Raw genomic sequence first — 18153 nt, forward strand, 5'->3', positions numbered from 1 at the left:
TCCTTCCAAAGAAATCCCAGGGCTAATCTCCTTCAGAATGGACTGGTTGGATCTCCCTGCAGTCCAAGGGACTCTCAAGAGTCTTCTCCAACACCACAGTTCAAAAGCATCAATTCTTTGGCACTCAGCCTTCTTCACAGTCCAACTCTCACATCCATACGTGACCACAGGAAAAACCATAGCCTTGACTAGCCGGACCTTTGTTGGCAAAGTAATGTCTCTGCTTTTGAACATGCTACCTAGGTTGGTCATAACTTTCCTTCCAAAGAGTAAGCGTCTTTTAATTTCATGGCTGCAGTCACCATCTGCAGTGATTTTGGAGCCCAGAAAAAGAAAGTCTGACACTGTTTCCACTGTTTCCCCATCTATTTCCCATGAAGTGATGGGACGGGATGCCATGATCTTCGTTTTCTGAATGTGAGCTTTAAGCCAACTTTTTCACTCTCCACTTTCATTTTCATCAAGAGGCTTTTTAGTTCCTCTTCACTTTCTGCCATAAGGGTGGTGTCATCTGCATATCTGAGGTTATTGATATTTCTCCCGGCAGTCTTGATTCCAGCTTGTGTTTCTTCATGTTTCTCATGATGTACTCTGCATAGAAGTTAAATGAGCAGGGTGACAATATACAGCCTTGACGTACTCCTTTTCCTATTTGGAACCAGTCTGTTGTTCCATGTCCAGTTCTCACTGTTGCTTCCTGACCTGCATATAGGTTTCTCAAGAGGCAAATCAGGTGGTCTGGTATTCCCATCTCTTTCAGAATTTTCCACAGTTTATTGTGATCCACACAGTCAAAGGCTTTGGCATAGTCATTAAAGCTGAAATAAATGTTTTTCTGAAACTCTCTTGCTTTTTCCGTGATCCAGTGGATGTTGGCAATTTGATCTCTGGTTCCTCTGCCTTTTCGAAAACCAGCTTGAACCTCTGGAAGTTCACGATTCACATATTGCTGAAGCCTGGCTTGGAGAATTTTGAGCATTACTTTACTAGCGTGTGAGATGAGTGCAGTTGTGCAGTAGTTTGAGCATTCTTTGGCGTTGCCTTTCTTTGGGATCGGAATGAAAACTGACCTCTTCCAGGCCTATGGCCACTGGTGAGTTTTCCAAATTTGCTTGCATATTGAGTACAGCACTTTCACAGCATCATCTTTCAGGAATTGAAATAGCTCAACTGAAATTCCTTCATCTCCACTAGCTTTGTTCATAGTGATGCTTTCTAAGGCCCACTTGACTTCACATTCCAGGATGTCTGGCTCTAGGTGAGTGAGCACAATCGTGATTATCTTGGTCGTGAAGATCTTTTTTGTACAGTTCTTCTGTGTATTCTTGCCACCTCTGCTTGATATGTTCTGCTTCTGTTAGGTCCATACCATTTCTGTCCTTTATCGAGCTCATCTTTGCATGAAATGTTCCCTTGGTATCTCTAATTTTCTTGAAGAGATCTCTAGTCTTTTCCATTCTGTTGTTTTCCTCTGTTTCTTTGCATTGATCGCTGAGGAAGGCTTTCTTATGTCTTCTTGCTATTCTTTGGAACTCTGCATTCAGATGCTTATATCTTTCCTTTTGTCCTTTGCTTTTCACTTCTCTTCTTTTCACAGCTATTTGTAAGGCCTCCCCAGACAGCCATTTTGCTTTTATGCATTTCTTTTCCATGGGGATGGTCTTGATCCCTGTCTCCTGTACAATGTCACGGACCTCCTGTGACATTCTAGTGAGTGTTTTTTCCTCTAGACTACTGACTTGCACATTTTGATTGAGTTGGTTCCTTAAGCTGTTTTCTAGGCTCCCAAACCAGGGGACAAGCCAGCACCATCAGCACATTATCTTATTCTTAAGGCCTGATTGTCCTGAGACACCTGTAAGCCACTGAGAAAGATCTAAGCTCTGTTCATCGGCAAATAGAACATAGAATTTGAAATACCAAGTCAAATCTTCAAGCAAATCTTTTTGCCTGATCTACTTAAGATCCCATGTTTGCACATACATAGAGCAAATAGCATAGAACTATCCAGGTACAGACAGTAAACTCAATTCTAGGAAATGTCAGATTCCTTTATCAAATGCTTCCCAATCTGTGCCAGTCTTGCTGCTGTTTCTCGGAAGGCTTCTGCCAGAAGTACAGACTGCGTTGGGGTGGGGATTCCATATCCCACCTGGACGTTTACTATGAATGTTTTGCTTGTTCTAACTTCTCTGAGCCTCACTTTACAAAAAGGAGCACTAATACTTGTTTAGAGCATGGTGAGGATTAAATACATTAATATTTATATAAAGTGCCTCGTGCAGTGTGTGACTTGTGTTAGACATGAAGAAAATAGGCAATCGCTATAGTTATTGTCTGTTAGGATTTTTGTTTTTGGCCATGCTGTATGGCGTGAGGAGTCTTAAGTTCCTTGACCAGGGAGCAGACACATACCTTCTGCAGTGGAAGTGCGGAGTTTTAACCACTGGACCGCCAGGGAAGTCCCAAAGTATTAGAAACTTATAAAACCTAGAACAAGTTCTCCCTGCTCAGTTTATGGTACAGTGAGAGAAGGGAAAGTGGGTTTTGGAACCAAAAGAACCTGAGCTATAGGTTATCAGCTTCAGTTTACCCTAGAAGAGGGACTTTTGGCAAATAACATAATTTATATATATTTTTTTCCCCATAAGTTGAAATACATGTAAAGCTATCAGCACCTCACACACAGAATAAATGGTAGATATTATCATCAATAGCATATACCTTAGATAGTGGTTAAAGGCAAATCCTTCCCAAATGGTGAAAGGGCTTCCCTGGTGGCTCAAATGGTACAGAATCTGCCTGTGATGCAGGAGACCTGGGTTTGATCCCTGGGTTGGGAAGATCCCTGGAGGGGGCATGGCAGCCCACTCCAGGCAACATTCTTGCCTGGAAAATCGCCACAGACAGAGAAGCCCGGTGGGCTACAGTCCATAGGGTCGCACAGAGTCGGACACGACTGAGCGACTAAGCACAAAGGCAAATGCACATCACTGTTTGTTTTATTAACAGAGAAAAGCCAACAGATGATCTGCTTTAAGGAAGACTTGTGGAAAAGGTCACATTTCCAGCACTCTTTCTGGGAACCATGTGACCTGACTTAGCAGGAAGGAACTATGGACCTAGGGATGTTTCAGAGATGGCCTCAAGGTGAGGGCAGGGCGACGGCACAGAGGGATCTGAGCAGGTCTGTTTGAAAGGGCAGAGAGGAGCAGAAACTGGGAGGAGAAGATGCCGGAGGGCCACAGGCATGTGGAGAGACAGTGCTACCCAAACAGCTGGTGAAGAAAAGCTGTTCCAAGAGATTGGTCCTGGGGAAGAGAGATGTTATTCTAGTCCAAGAAAGACGAAAACGGCAGTGACAAGGCTGGAGAGGTAAAGGGCAAACACAGGTGGCCGAGAAGTTGCAGGATTAGATAACACCTTAATGACAGAGAGTTCAAGCAAAAAATGAGTTTGGGGTCACTCTAGGGCATCTTCCTTAGAGTATCTAAGAGATGTTCGTGGTTCTCCTTGGGAATAGGAAGTTGGGTCAGTTGAGGAAAGAACATTTTTGTCATTGAGAATGAGTTGGTGACTGCCTAAAAATGTATCTTGTCATCTTTATAGAGATTAATCCAGCCACAAGTGGCACTGTCTCGAGTCTGTATGTGCAAAAGGGACTGTTCTGTTTCACCAGCACCACCACCAAAAGAGGGCTGGAGGCCTTGTCTGCTGTCTCTGTGTGATCATTAAAAGCATTACCATGTTCATGGCAATTAATAAGGCCTGTAGACCTGACCCAACCCATCCCTCGTGGTCAGGGTTCCAACGAGTTTAGAATCCTGGGCATTTCTTTCTTCCTTACAGCTTGGCTGTGCATTGTGTCTGACGTTTCTAGGTGTTTTGTTATGGGAGAACTTTTAGACCTTGTGGTATACTGCATGAAATAGAAGTCTCTCACTCCCCAAATAAAACTGTTACTCTGAAATCCTAGGATTGAGAGAGGAGCAGTACTAGTCGGAGTCCTGGTAGGAAACAGATGGCACACAGAAACGGAATCATTTCAGGAGCGTTTGTTTCCTTCAGGCATCCGGAAGCTTCTGTTCCAGATATGAAGAGTTGTGATAGAGGAACTAGGATCTGCCCGGCTGTTGGGAGAACCACGACTGGGATGGTCAGGGAAGCCTCTCCTGGCCATTCAAACTGAAGCCTCCCAGTGAGTGGTTCTCAGGAGCTCATGGGGAAGCTGCCATGAATCCGTGTCTACTGCAACCACCTCTGGGAGTGTAAAACCTTGCGTTTTCTTCTGCCTTTAAATCTTTCTTGTGCTTCTCTTTGTAAACTCCAGTCTGGATTATGCTGGAAAAGGGTTCTGGAAAGGTAGCTTCCAGCTTCTGATCTGCAGCGAGCTTAGAAAGAGGGTGTTCACAGTGCTGCTGAGTTGTCCACAGTGCAGACTGGGACTGTTTACCAAGGGTGAGCAGGGACTGGGGACACCAGTGGAGAAAGCGGCGTCTCCTGGGCTGGCACCAGTAGGCTTGCTACCCCTGCACCTGGAAGGCAGGAAGAGGAAGCTGTTCTGGAGGCTGGAGAGGAGGCATCTCAGCCACTGTAGTGGGGGCACCAGGATGGTAAATTCCTCCTCTCACCCCTTCCTGCCTCTTCCCAGACAACTGGACCAGAAGCCAGAGGGATGGTCGAGCCTCCTGAGTCCCTGTGGGTGACCCTCCCAGAACAGAGAGTAGGATGGAGGTGGGTGAGGAGTAAGGTTGGAGAGAAAGCAGAATAATCCACCAGACAAGAGCCTTATGTGTTGTTAACATCTTGGGGTTAAAACATTTTTTTCAAGGCAAGGAATGATATGAGCAGAAAATCAAGGGTTAACCCGAAATAAAAGAGGAAGCAGGTACTTGAAAAGATCCCTCAAGGAAACTATCTGAAGAGAGTTTGGAAAACTGTGGAGAAGAGAATGGTTTGGGGAATGGGACAGTGTTGGACACAGGAAGGAAGACAGAGATTAGTGTCGGTTTTCTACTAGATAGCAAGGTCGCTGGCGCAGGCGCAGGGTGGGGAGTGTGGGCACAGGCGGGAAGCAGTGCTTGTCCTGAGGTCTCACGTGGACTCTGGGTCATGGCCCCTGAAACAAAAAAGGCTTAATTCGGGACCTCACCAGTGCGCCTCCATAGCCCTCCTGAAACCATTCAGGAGGTTAGGAAAATGGGAGAAAACCAGGAAAGGGGAGAACTGGGGGGGGAGGTAGCGTTAGTAAACTTTTCAGTTGTGTGGCTTGTTTCCTTTTAAAGTATCTCATTTTCTTTACCACATGTATACTCATTCAAACGAGGAGATTCAGATGTTTATCACTGTTAATCACGATGCCGTAAAACTGATTACACTGACAGCTTTGCTTCTTTTAAATGGTGGGACAGTATTGGATCAATGTGTTAGCAGCTTGCCTGCCTGCCCACTGCCTGCTAAGTCACTTCAGTTGTGTCCAACTCTTTGCAATGCCATGGACTGTAGCCCGCCAGGCTCCTCTGTCCATGGGATTCTCCAGGCAAGAGTACTGGAGTGGGTTGCCATTTCCTTCTCCAGGGGATCTTCCCCACCCAGGGGTTGAACCCGTATCTCTTGCGTCTCTGCATTTATCACTGGCAATTAGTAGCTTATTTGTATGCCAGTGCTGAAACTAAAATATTCTGGGTTTACATTTTCAATTGCTAGTACACTGGGGAGTGATTTTTTTCACCCTCATCTAGTCCAAAAACCACAATTATAATAGTAGGGAGGATGACATCGTTATACAGGACAGGAGACCTCCAAGTAAGGCCAAGAGCAGACCTCTGAAGGAACCGCACCCACACCTGTCTCCCTCTCTGAAGATGGGATTTTCCAAGGAGCCTGGCAGCCAGGGGTGGGGAGTGCTGATGCTAAGGGTTCTTTGCTTCCTAGCAGTGCTTATTTAGGAAAAATTTGGAGCAAGTGGCAACATTGTTTATATATTCAGTTTTCAGAAGCCTGATTTTATTTGCAGAATGATTAATTAAACTACCTGTAAGGTGTTTATTTATGGAGAGATTATCTCTCAAGGAAGCTTTCCATTAAACTGCCAGATTTAGTCTCTTTGTTCTGTTTAAGCCATGCATACTCAGACAGACGTTGTCTCTTTTGTGACCCCATGGACTGTAGCTGGCCAGCTCCTCTGTCCACAGCCTTTCAGCTGCCTTTTATTATGTAGAGAAGGCCTTTGGCTCTGAGAGCCAGGGTAGAAGAACACCACAAACAGGAAAGATAACCTGTGTGGACAGAAGCGGTCCTGATTATCTTAACTTCTACCCAGGTGGCTTATTTCCTATGAGAGGGAAACAGAGAAGGTGGAGGCCCCCCTTTCCAGGCCGACCTGTGACTGGACCAGTACAGTTGTCACTGACCACGTCTTCCGTCCTCTGGTTTGAGGTGCTGAGAACGTGGCCTGAAGGGCAGACTGCTCGGCCAGACTTGTGAACTCTGGGCTTCAGTTTCCTCTCCTGGAAGATGAGGATACTGGTTTTGTGAGGATTCGATGAGTTGGTGCTTGTAAAGTGCTGGTACAGTGTCAGGCACTGCAGCAGACTCTCCAGTAGGAGTTACCTGGTGCCCAGCAGATCCTGCAGCACAGAGAATAGCAGTCTAGGAGGTTGAGAAGCAGTTTCCTTTAGATGCTGAGATTATTTGTACTTGAACGTTTAAGGGTGACTTTGGGTCATGTGATCATATCATCAAACTTAATATCCAAGTAGTAGACTCTTGTCTAGCTGTTTAGACTTAAGATATTTCAGGAAGAAGTGGCTCAAGCTTTTCAGAGTTTGGAGTTACCTGACCGTCTTCAGCTCTGATCCCTGTTTGCTTTCTGCATTCTCCTCACAGCCCTCATGTGGACTTGAGTTGGGTTTTTTCCCCCTGGAACTGGAGAATTTTATAGGCAGAGTCTTAAGCGTCATCTAGCTTTCAGATCCATCATATTCTACCTTCCCTTTCTGCCCTCCTCTCATAATCAGTGGCACTCTGCCGCCACTGTACGGAAGCTGTAGCCTGGTTCTCTAAGGCTTACAGAACGCCTGCCATGTGCTCCTTACTGTTTTCATGACAGGAGGACCACAGCAAGGCGCCACGTCTCTGCCCTTGGAAGTTTGCGTTCTGTTGGGGTGGGGGCTGTGTGTCTGTGCTTGTTGGGAATGAACATGCTAAGAAACTAGCATGGGAATTAGGCAGGCCCAGGTGAGCGTGTGGAGGGAGCTGTTCTTTAATAGGCTGGCCAGGGGAAGGCCGAACCAGTAGGGAACGTTTGTCCAGAGGCTGGGGAGGACGTAAAGGGGCCAGCCGGTGCCTGGAGGAAGAGCTAGTAAGTTTCCATGTGGAAAGGCTGGTGGCCTGTCCCAGAAGCAAGGAGACGACAACAGAACTAGAGCAGAGAGTGGCAGAGGAGGAGGTCAGAGAGGTTATGAGGTGGCGGCAGCCCTCCCAGGCCAGCTCCACTTGGGATGCGATGGGGAGCTACCGCAGGGCTTGGACATGAGGAATCTACTTAACCTTTAAAAAGCACCACGGCCTTTCCTGCTGGCAACTCCTTTTTCAGCTCCCCTGAGAGGGAATTTAAAAGGTAGGAAAACTTTGTCTTAACCTACCCATGTGTGTTTTGTAATTTCTGTTTTGAATAATTGATTTTAAAATCCTTTGGAGCAGTTTGGCCTTGTCTTCTTCATCTCTGACTCTGAGAAGGAGACAGGCCCAGGTGAAAAGCAAAATAAAATGAGCTCTTGATTAATTGTGTAAGAGGACTATTACATTACATGAAAATTACATTGACTAAGGCAAGGCAGTGTTGACCGAGTCAGATGACTTTGGGAAGAGTCTAGGTCCTAAGCTCGGTGGAGTCTAATTTTCCTCTGTATCTTTTTGCTGCCCTCCTGTGTGACTTATTTGAATCCCCTCCTTCATAGGAATGGCCGTAGTAACTTTGTGAACACTATATTAGCGAGTCAGAAACCACATGGAGGTCAGAGATGCTAAAACTTCTTGCACACCTCCGGAAAAATCTAGAAGAATCATCACTGAAACTTTGGCTGATGCTGCTTAGTCCATTTGCATGGGAATTGAGGATGGGGGCACGGGGTGGGGTGGGGGGGCGGGTCTTGGACATATTTAAGTGTCAAGAAGAGGTTAACCCCCTAAGATTTTATGTCTGGCTGAAGCAGTAAGGCACCCATGCGGTGATAAGAGTTGAGTGTCCTGGGGTCACCCAGCATCACAGGTTGTTGGTAGTTATAGTAAACCTTCAAGATCATGCATTAGGATGTACGAAGCTGACTTCTGTTTTAAGTTGGGGAGGGAATAGGCCAGGGGAGTGACTGCCTCGTCATTATGTGAGGCTCTCACGTGATGTTCAGTGATCAGTCTAATAATATATGGAACAAACTAAATGAATGTGTTTTTTTCTCACCTCTCCCCCACCATAACTGGAAGACATATTCTAAAATAGCTGGATATTTTATTGACAATAATAATATAGCCCCATATTTTAACCCAGTTGAATGGGGCTCCTTTGTTTAAGAGTGAAGTCTTTACTGTAGTGAAGTGTACTGTAGTTTGTGTTTACCCAGAGTGTTTTCTTTTCCTACTACCACAGACTTTGGCCTGGCACTTATGGCCATTTCTCTGTGTATTTGCGTCTTTAGAAACGGATAGGATAAGAAATAGGAAAGTGAAAGTCGCTCAGTCGTGTCAGACTCTTTGCAACCCCATGAACTATACGGTCCATGGAATTCTCCAGGCCAGAATACTGGAGTGGGTAGCCTTTCCCTTCTCCAGGGGATCTTCCCAACCCAGGGATCGAACCCAGGTCTCCCACATTGCAGGCAGATTCTTTACCAGTTGCATCTCTAACCCTTCCCCAGCTGCCTCCGTGGTTCAGTCTCAGGCCATAAGGGAAGCCCAGATAAGAAATAAAGGAGATATAATTAACTTCACCTGGGCATCTGAATTTCCGTGTCCTCTCCGTCTCTAAACTTGGCTTTGTTTGTCCTGGGGAGATGTGTGTCTAATGCTTCTCTTTTCTCCTTCTGGTTCTAGGAGGGCTGCTGGCCTGCTGCTGCGCTGCTGAGCAGTATGCAGTCCTTCCGGGAGCAAAGCAGTTACCACGGGAACCAGCAGAGCTACCCCCAGGAGGTGCACGGCTCATCCCGGATAGAGGAGTTCAGCCCTCGCCAGGCCCAGATGTTCCAGAATTTTGGGGGTGCTGGTGGTGGCAGCAGCGGCAGCGGCGGCGGCGGCGGTGGTGGACGACGAGCAGCGGCGGCGGCGGCGGCCGCGATGGCCAGCGAGACCTCCGGCCATCAGGGCTACCAGGGCTTCAGGAAGGAGGCTGGAGACTTTTACTACATGGCAGGCAACAAGGACCCCGTGGCCACAGGAACCCCGCAGCCTCCTCCGCGAAGGCCTTCCGGGCCGGTGCAGAGCTACGGACCCCCCCAGGGGAGCAGCTTTGGCAATCAGTATGGCAGTGAGGGTCACGTGGGCCAGTTTCAAGCACAGCACTCTGCCCTTGGCGGTGTGTCTCATTACTCGCAGGATTACACGGGGCCGTTCTCTCCGGGGAGCGCTCAGTACCAGCAGCAGCCTTCCAGCCAGCAGCAGCAGCAAGTGCAGCAGCTGCGGCAGCAGCTCTACCAGTCCCATCAGCCCCTGCCGCAGGCCGCCAGCCAGCCGGCGTCTGGCGCCTCGCACCTGCAGCCCATGCAGCGGCCCTCAACTCTGCCGGCCTCGGCCGCCGGCTACCAGCTGAGAGTGGGGCAGTTCGGCCAGCACTACCAGTCTTCTGCCACCGCCGCCTCCTCCTCCTTCCCATCACCGCAGCGTTTCAGCCAGTCTGGGCAGAGCTATGACGGCAGTTACAGTGTGAACGCCGGATCACAGTACGAAGGGCATAACGTGGGCTCCAACGCACAGGCTTATGGAACACAATCCAATTACAGCTATCAGCCTCAATCTATGAAGAATTTCGAACAGGCCAAGATTCCACCAGGGACCCAGCAGGGGCAGCAGCAGCAGCAGCAGCAACAACAGCAGCAGCAGCAGCAGCAGCAGCACCCCCCTCAGCACGTGATGCAGTATTCCAACGCTGCCACCAAGCTGCCCCTGCAAAGCCAGGTCGGGCAGTACAGCCAGCCCGAGGTTCCCGTGAGGTCCCCCATGCAGTTTCACCAGAACTTCAGCCCCATCTCTAACCCTTCCCCAGCTGCCTCCGTGGTTCAGTCTCCAAGCTGTAGCTCTACCCCGTCTCCTCTCACACAGAGCGGGGAGAACCTCCAGTGTGGGCAAGGCAATGTGCCAATGGGCTCCAGAAACAGAATCCTGCAGTTAATGCCTCAGCTCAGCCCAACCCCGTCGATGATGCCCAGTCCCAACTCTCACACTGCGGGCTTCAAAGGGTTCGGGCTGGAAGGGGTGCCTGAAAAGCGGCTGACCGATCCCGGCTTGAGTAGTTTGAGTGCCCTGAGTACGCAGGTGGCCAACCTTCCTAATACGGTTCAGCACATGCTACTTTCCGACGCCCTGACCCCTCAGAAGAAGACCTCCAAGAGGCCTTCCTCGTCATCCAAGAAAACAGACAGCTGCCCAAACTCGGAAGGCTCTTCACAGGCTGAAGAACAACTGAAGTCCCCGATGGCAGAGTCGCTGGATGGAGGCTGCTCCAGCAGTTCTGAGGATCAAGGCGAGAGGGTGAGGCAGCTGAGTGGCCAGAGCACAAGCTCGGACACCACCTACAAGGGCGGGGCCTCGGAAAAGGCAGGCTCCTCACCAGCACAGGGTGCTCAGAACGAAGCCCCCCGACTCAGCACCAGTCCTGCAGTCCGAGAAGAGACCGCCTCGCCGGGTGCCAAGGACACACCACTGTCATCTGAGGGCAACCCAAAAGTCAACGAGAAGACAGTCGGGGTGATTGTCTCCCGGGAAGCTATGGCAGGCCGGGTGGAAAAGCCTGGTGGGCAGGACAAAGGCTCCCAGGAAGAGGATCCTGCAGCCACACAGAGGCCACCCAGCACCGGGGGGGCAAAGGAAGCCAGCCACGCATCACTTCCACAGCCAGAGCCTCCGGGAGGAGGCAGTAAAGGAAACAAGAGTGGAGACAGTAACTCCAACCACAATGGGGAAGGGAATGGCCAGACTGGGCACCCTGCAGGGGGCTCTGGTTTCACAGGCAGGACTGAGCCCAGCAAATCTCCTGGAAGCCTGCGCTATAGTTACAAAGACAGTTTTGGGTCAGCTGTGCCGAGAAACATTAGCAGCTTTGCTCAGTATCCTACAGGACAAGATAAAGGGGACTTCACCAGCCACGGGGAGCGAAAGGGTAGAAATGAGAAGTTCCCCAGCCTCCTGCAGGAGGTGCTTCAGGGTTACCACCACCACCCCGACAGGAGGTACTCCCGGAGTTCTCAGGAGCACCAGGCCATGGCTGGCAGCCTCGAAGGAGCCACAAGGCCTAATGTCTTAGTGAGTCAGACCAATGAGTTAGCTAGCAGGGGCCTTCTGAACAAAAGCATTGGGTCCCTGTTAGAAAACCCCCACTGGGGCCCCTGGGAAAGAAAGTCAAGTGGCACAGCTCCTGAGATGAAACAGATCAATTTGGCCGACTACCCAATTCCCAGAAAGTTTGAAATAGAGCCTCCATCGTCAGCCCATGAGCCCGGGGGTTCCCTCTCTGAGAGAAGATCAGTCATCTGTGACATTTCTCCACTAAGACAGATTGTCAGAGACCCGGGGGCTCACTCGCTAGGACACATGGGCGCCGACACCAGACTTGGGAGGAATGAGCGTCTCAATCCCAGTTTAAGTCAGTCAGTCATTCTTCCAGGTGGGCTGGTGTCCATGGAAACAAAGCTGAAATCCCAGAGTGGGCAGATAAAAGAGGAAGACTTTGAACAGTCCAAGTCCCAAGCTAGTTTCAACAACAAGAAATCGGGAGACCACTGCCACCCTGCTAGCATCAAGCACGAGTCTTACCGAGGCAATGCCAGCCCCGGAGCGGCGACCCATGATTCCATCTCAGACTACGGCCCGCAGGACAGCAGACCCACACCAATGCGGCGAGTCCCCGGCAGAGTTGGCAGTCGGGAGGGCATGAGGGGTCGGTCCCCTTCTCAGTATCATGACTTTTCAGAAAAGTTGAAGATGTCCCCTGGGAGGAGCAGAGGCCCAGGGGGCGACCCTCATCACATGAGCCCACACATGACCTTCTCCGAGAGGGCCAACAGGAGTTCTTTGCACGCTCCCTTTTCTCCCAATTCAGAAAGCCTGGCCTCTGCTTATCACACAAACACGCGTGCTCATGCTTATGGGGACCCCAGTGCAGGTTTGAATTCCCAGCTCCATTACAAGAGACAGATGTACCAACAGCAGCAAGAGGAATATAAGGACTGGGGTGGCAGTTCTGCTCAGGGAGTGATCGCTGCGGCTCAGCACAGGCAGGAGGGACCCCGCAAGAGTCCACGTCAGCAGCAGTTTCTCGACCGAGTCCGGAGCCCCCTGAAGAATGACAAAGATGGCATGATGTATGGCCCACCGATGGGGACGTACCATGACCCCAGCGGTCAGGACGGTGGGCGCTGCCTCATGTCTAGTGATGGTCTTTCTAACAAAGGCATTGAACTGAAGCACGGCTCCCAGAAGTTACAGCAAGAATCTTGTTGGGATCTCTCTCGGCAGACTTCTCCAGCCAAAAGCAGCGGCCCCCCAGGAATGTCCAATCAGAAAAGGTACGGACCACCCCATGAGACCGACGGACACGGGCTCGCAGAGTCTACGCAGTCATCCAAACCGAGTAATGTTATGCTGAGACTTCCAGGTCAAGAGGATCATTCTTCTCAAAACCCCTTAATCATGAGGAGGCGTGTCCGTTCTTTTATCTCTCCCATTCCCAGTAAGAGACAGTCACAGGATGTGAAGAACAGTAACACTGAAGATAAAGGGCGCCTCCTTCACCCGTCAAAAGAAGGCACTGACAAAGCGTACAATTCCTATGCCCATCTTTCTCACAGTCAGGAGATCAAGTCCATCCCTAAGAGGGAGTCCTCCAAGGACCTTCCAAGTCCAGATAGTAGGAACTGCCCTGCGGTCACCCTTACAAGTCCTGCTAAGACCAAAATCCTGCCCCCAAGGAAAGGCCGGGGGTTGAAACTGGAAGCTATCGTCCAGAAGATCACATCCCCAAACATTAGGAGGAGCGCGTCCTCGAACAGCGCAGAGGCTGGGGGAGACACAGTTACTCTTGACGACATCCTGTCTTTGAAAAGCGGCCCTCCGGAAGGTGGGAGCGGTGCCGTTCCAGACACTGAGCTGGAGAAGAGAAAAGGCGAGGTGATAGCTGAGCTGGCCTGTCCCGCAGGCCAGGAGCTGAGCGGAGAAAAGCCTCTGGCCCGGTCTTCGGAGGAGTGGCGCGGTGGTGGGGACGACAAGGTGAAGACGGAGACGCACCCTGACACGGTCGCCGCTGGGAAGGAGCCCCCTGGTGCCATGGCATCCACAACCTCACAGAAGCCTGGGAGTAACCAAGGGAGACCAGACGGGTCCCTGGGCGGGACAGCACCTTTAATCTTTCCTGACTCAAAGAATGTACCTCCAGTGGGCACGTTGGCTCCCGAGGCAAACCCCAAGGCTGAAGAGAAAGAGAGCGATGCCGTGACGATTTCCCCCAAACAGGAGGGCTTCCCCCCGAAGGGTTACTTCCCCTCAGGAAAGAAGAAAGGGAGACCCATTGGTAGTGTAAATAAGCAGAAGAAACAACAGCAGCCCCCGCCGCCACCCCCTCAACCCCCTCAGATACCAGAGGGTTCTGCTGATGGAGAGCCAAAGCCAAAAAAGCAGAGGCAGCGGAGGGAGCGAAGGAAGCCTGGGGCGCAGCCCAGGAAGCGGAAAACCAAACAGGCCGTTCCCATCGTAGAACCCCAAGAACCGGAGATCAAGCTGAAGTACGCCACCCAGCCCCTGGATAAAACCGATGCCAAGAACAAGTCTTTTTTCCCTTATATCCACGTAGTAAATAAGTGTGAACTTGGAGCCGTGTGTACAATCATCAACGCCGAGGAGGAGGAGCAGACCAAATTGGTGAGGGGGCGGAAGGGCCAGCGGTCCCTGACGCCTCCGCCCAGCAGCACCGAGAGCAAGGTTCTCCCAGCCTCGTCCTTCGTGCTGCAGGGCCCCGTGGTGACAGAGTCTTCTGTGATGGGGCACCTGGTTTGCTGTCTGTGCGGCAAGTGGGCCAGTTACCGGAACATGGGCGACCTCTTTGGACCCTTTTACCCCCAAGATTATGCAGCCACTCTCCCCAAGAATCCACCTCCCAAGAGGGCCGCGGAAACGCAGAGCAAGGTGAAGGTCCGGCACAAAAGCGCTTCGAACGGCTCCAAGACGGACACTGAGGAGGAGGAAGAGCAGCAGCAGCAGAAGGAGCAGAGGAGCCTGGCCGCGCACCCCAGGTTTAAGCGGCGACACCGCTCGGAAGACTGTGCCGGAGGCCCCCGGTCCCTGTCCAGGGGGCTCCCTTGTAAAAAAGCCACCACCGAGGGCAGCAGCGAAAAGACTGTTTTGGACTCAAAGCCCTCCGTGCCCACCACTTCAGAAGGTGGCCCCGAGTTGGAGTTACAAATCCCTGAACTACCTCTCGACAGCAATGAATTTTGGGTCCACGAGGGTTGTATTCTCTGGGCCAATGGAATCTACCTGGTCTGTGGCCGGCTCTATGGCCTGCAGGAAGCGCTGGAAATAGCCAGAGAGATGGTGAGTACGAGAAATCCCCCCGCCGCGGCTCTCGGTTACTTCCTTTGGGTTCTTTTTCTTCCACCTTCATTTGTTTCAGCCGTACTTCTTATTCTTACAAATTGCACGTTGCACGGTAATTCCTCCACAGTAAAGCCCCAAGACTAATGGACAGCACAGGGAATACAGCTAGTGCTTTGTAATAACTCTGAATGGAGTGTAACCTTTAAAAACTGAGTCACTGTGTTGTATACCTGTAACTTATACAGTAAGTACATCAATAATAATAAAGCCCCTAGGCCTAAATGATGGACAGAAAATGAAGTAATTTAGACATTTGTTTAGCTTTTATTTTCATCAGTAATTTGTGTTCACAGGTTATGCAGGGTCATATTAGTCTCCTCCGGCTCATTAAAACAAACGTCAGTGTTTCACGCCCCTTCTCAAACCTGACCTCTGCCAGATTCCTCTGTTTCTGAGCAAAATAAGCTTTTACTGCTGTTTGAGTTATCTGTGGATCTTTTCTTTCATTTTTCAACATCTGTCTCTGTAATATCGATGAAATTAATACTGTGGTTATAACTTCTTTCTTTTAAAACTTTTTACTTCCCTAGAATTACTCATTTGTGTTTTTATTTGCTTTTTATTTTCTTGGACCACACGTTTCGGATGCAGACTTTCCAAGGGGGTTTTTGTTCTTCAGGTCTGTTTTTCTGGGGCATTCTTTATCGTCGTCATCATCTACTTCTTTCCTCTGTTGAATGCTGTTTTCTTACCCATGTCTTCACCTTACTTGATCTGGGCCACATTTAATGGTGTGCATCATGCTTTAGCATTTTCATGAGAAAAAGGATGCCTGGGAGGCAGTATGTTGAGATTGCGTGAATCCAGATGTCTTTTTTCCATCTTCTTGTTTAACAGAACGTTGCTTGGGTATAGAATCTAGTTGTCTCTCACTGTCTTAGAGTCGTGGTTCCTGACCTGTTCTCTAGTTCCTAGAGGAGGTGTTACAGTTGACTGGAACTGCTCTCATTTTCAGGCCTTAATTTTGCATTGAGTCTTTCTCCTCTGAAAGTCTGAGGATCTTCTCATTTCCCTAGAGTTCTGAAATCTCAAACGATAGGCCTTTGTTGGCCTTTTCATGTACTGGGTGGCTGCTATGAGATCTTGCCATCTGTAACTCATAGCTGTTAGATCAGGAAGATTGTCAGGTGTTATTTCTTTGATAATTTATGTTTTCTCTATTCTCTCCTTCTGCTGAAATTCTTATTAATTAGGAATGTACCTCCTGGCTTAACCTTCTGGCTTCATCTTTTCTTTCTCGTTCTGTGTTCTAGCTCCTTTTGTTCTGATTTCTCCATGCTTTCTTCATCTGATCAACCTTTATTTATCGTCATTTCTGATATTTTCAACAACTTTTTTCTTCTCTGACTGTTTCTCTGAGGGGACAGTTACCTGGTTAAATTGGGGTAAGTAAGGGACCTGCTGCTGCTGCTGCTAAGTTACTTCAGTCGTGTCCAACTCTGGGCGACCCCATAGATGGCAGCCCACCAGGCTTCCCCGTCTGGGATTCTCCAGGCAAGAACACTGGAGTGGGTTGCCATTTCCTCCTCCAATGCATGAAAGTGAAAAGTGAAAGGGAAGTCGCTCTGTCGTGTCCAACTCTTAGCGACCCCATGGACTGCAGCCGACCAGGCTCTGCCGTCCATGGGATTTTCCAGGCAAGAGTCCTGGAGTCGGGTGCCAGGGACCTAGCTCCTCATAAAAACTTGGAGTGAATGCTCTGGTTTCCAGCCCTGTCTCCCACCCCCACTTTCTGAGCGTTGCAGTTCCCAGGCTCAGGCCGCGAGGCAACTGGCTTTCAGCGGCTCCCCTCCTGCACGCGTTTTCTGTTTGCTTTCCGTCAGCTGAAGCGCTTGTTCTGTCTGTTCTGGTTCTGGTTTTTAGAATTTGGACATCTCCTGTGCGTTGTTTCCCTGCCCTTTCTTCATGTCCTCATTAATTTGTCTATTCCATTGATAAGTTTATTCCTTTTTTTGTGTGTGTGGAAAGGAAACAGATGTGTACATGTTTGTTTAGTCTGTGATGTATAGTCAGATGAGAGATTTTTGTGTTGATTTATATTTAAAACATACTTGACACAGGTACTGATGACTTCCAGTCATACTTAGTAAGTGTTTTATCAGCCAAGATCATAGTATTCTTGGACACTTTATACTGTCCTCTCCCTCCCCACTACATCTTCCCCACAAAGCTCTGTTTAATCACTGCATTATCCCCAGAATTTATAACAGTGTCTGAGAAAAAGGAAGTACTCGTAAACTATAGTCAAGGATGTAATCAGTGTGAAATTTACATATATTTTAGATGAGAACATTCTAATTCTGCCTCACAAGGATCTTGCCTTCCCCTCTTAGACCTTTTCCCTATCCCCTTACTTCCTTGCAGGAATTTTTCCTCCCCTTTCCCCTCTCCACCATCAGTGTCATTCCTAAACCCCAAGTTTGAAGTAGATTTGCTTCTTAGACACGCAGCTTTTTTTTTTTTTCTGATCACACTGCTTGGCTTACAGGATCTCAGTTCCCTGACCAGGGGTTGAATGTGGGTCCTGGCAGTGAAAGCCCAGAATCCTAACCACTGGGACACCAGGGAACTCCCCCACAGTGGCATTTGTGACAGTCCTGAAGGGACATAACGTTTAAGACCCTAAAGTATTGGGTTGCCAGAAAGTTCTTATGGGTTTTCTTGTAACAAATTTTTTGGCCAAGTCAGTACAAAATTCTTTAGTTGGTTCTGAGAGCTCAGTTCAGTTCAGTTCAGTTGCTCAGTCATGTCCAACTCTTTGCAACCCCATGAATCGCAGCACGCCAGGCCTCCCTGTCATCACCAACTCCCGGAGTTCACCCAGACTCACGTCCATTGAGTCAGTGATGCCATCCAGCCATCTCATCCTCTGTTGTCCCCTTCTCCTCCTGCCCCTAATCCTTCCCAGCATCAGAGTCTTTTCCAATGAGTCCACTCTTCGCATGAGGTGGCCAAAGTACTGGAGTTTCAGCTTTAGCATCATTCCTTCCAAAGAAATCCCAGGGCTGATCTCCTTCAGAATGGACTGGTTGGATCTCCTTGCAGTCCAAGGGACTCTCAAGAGTCTTCTCCAACACCACAGTTCAAAAGCATCAATTCTTCGGCACTCAGCCTTCTTCACAGTCCAACACTCACATCCATACGTGACCACAGGAAAAACCATAGCCTTGACTAGCCAGACCTTTGTTGGCAGAGTAATGTCTCTGCTTTTGAATATGCTATCTAGGTTGGTCCTAACTTTCCTTCCAAGGAGTAAGCATCTTTTAATTTCATGGCTGCAGTCACCATCTGCAGTGA

The 18153-nt window shown here is 49.3% G+C and overlaps 1 protein-coding gene across 3 annotated transcripts in view; it reads left to right on the top strand.

Annotated features, from left to right (window-relative positions):
- The window catches only part of TCF20 (transcription factor 20), a 93343-nt gene that overhangs the window by 34287 nt on the left and 40903 nt on the right, over positions 1 to 18153 (top strand). For all 3 annotated transcript variants that reach the window (XM_027540617.1, XM_027540616.1, XM_027540615.1), the window contains one exon: positions 9091 to 14793. In XM_027540617.1, coding sequence (XP_027396418.1) covers positions 9127 to 14793 — 5667 coding nt within the window. In that variant the 5' untranslated portion in view covers positions 9091 to 9126. Of the gene's footprint in view, positions 1 to 9090; positions 14794 to 18153 lie in introns of those variants that run through there.

This window comes from Bos indicus x Bos taurus, chromosome 5 (genome assembly GCF_003369695.1).
Source record: "Bos indicus x Bos taurus breed Angus x Brahman F1 hybrid chromosome 5, Bos_hybrid_MaternalHap_v2.0, whole genome shotgun sequence".
Lineage (NCBI taxonomy): Eukaryota > Metazoa > Chordata > Mammalia > Artiodactyla > Bovidae > Bos > Bos indicus x Bos taurus.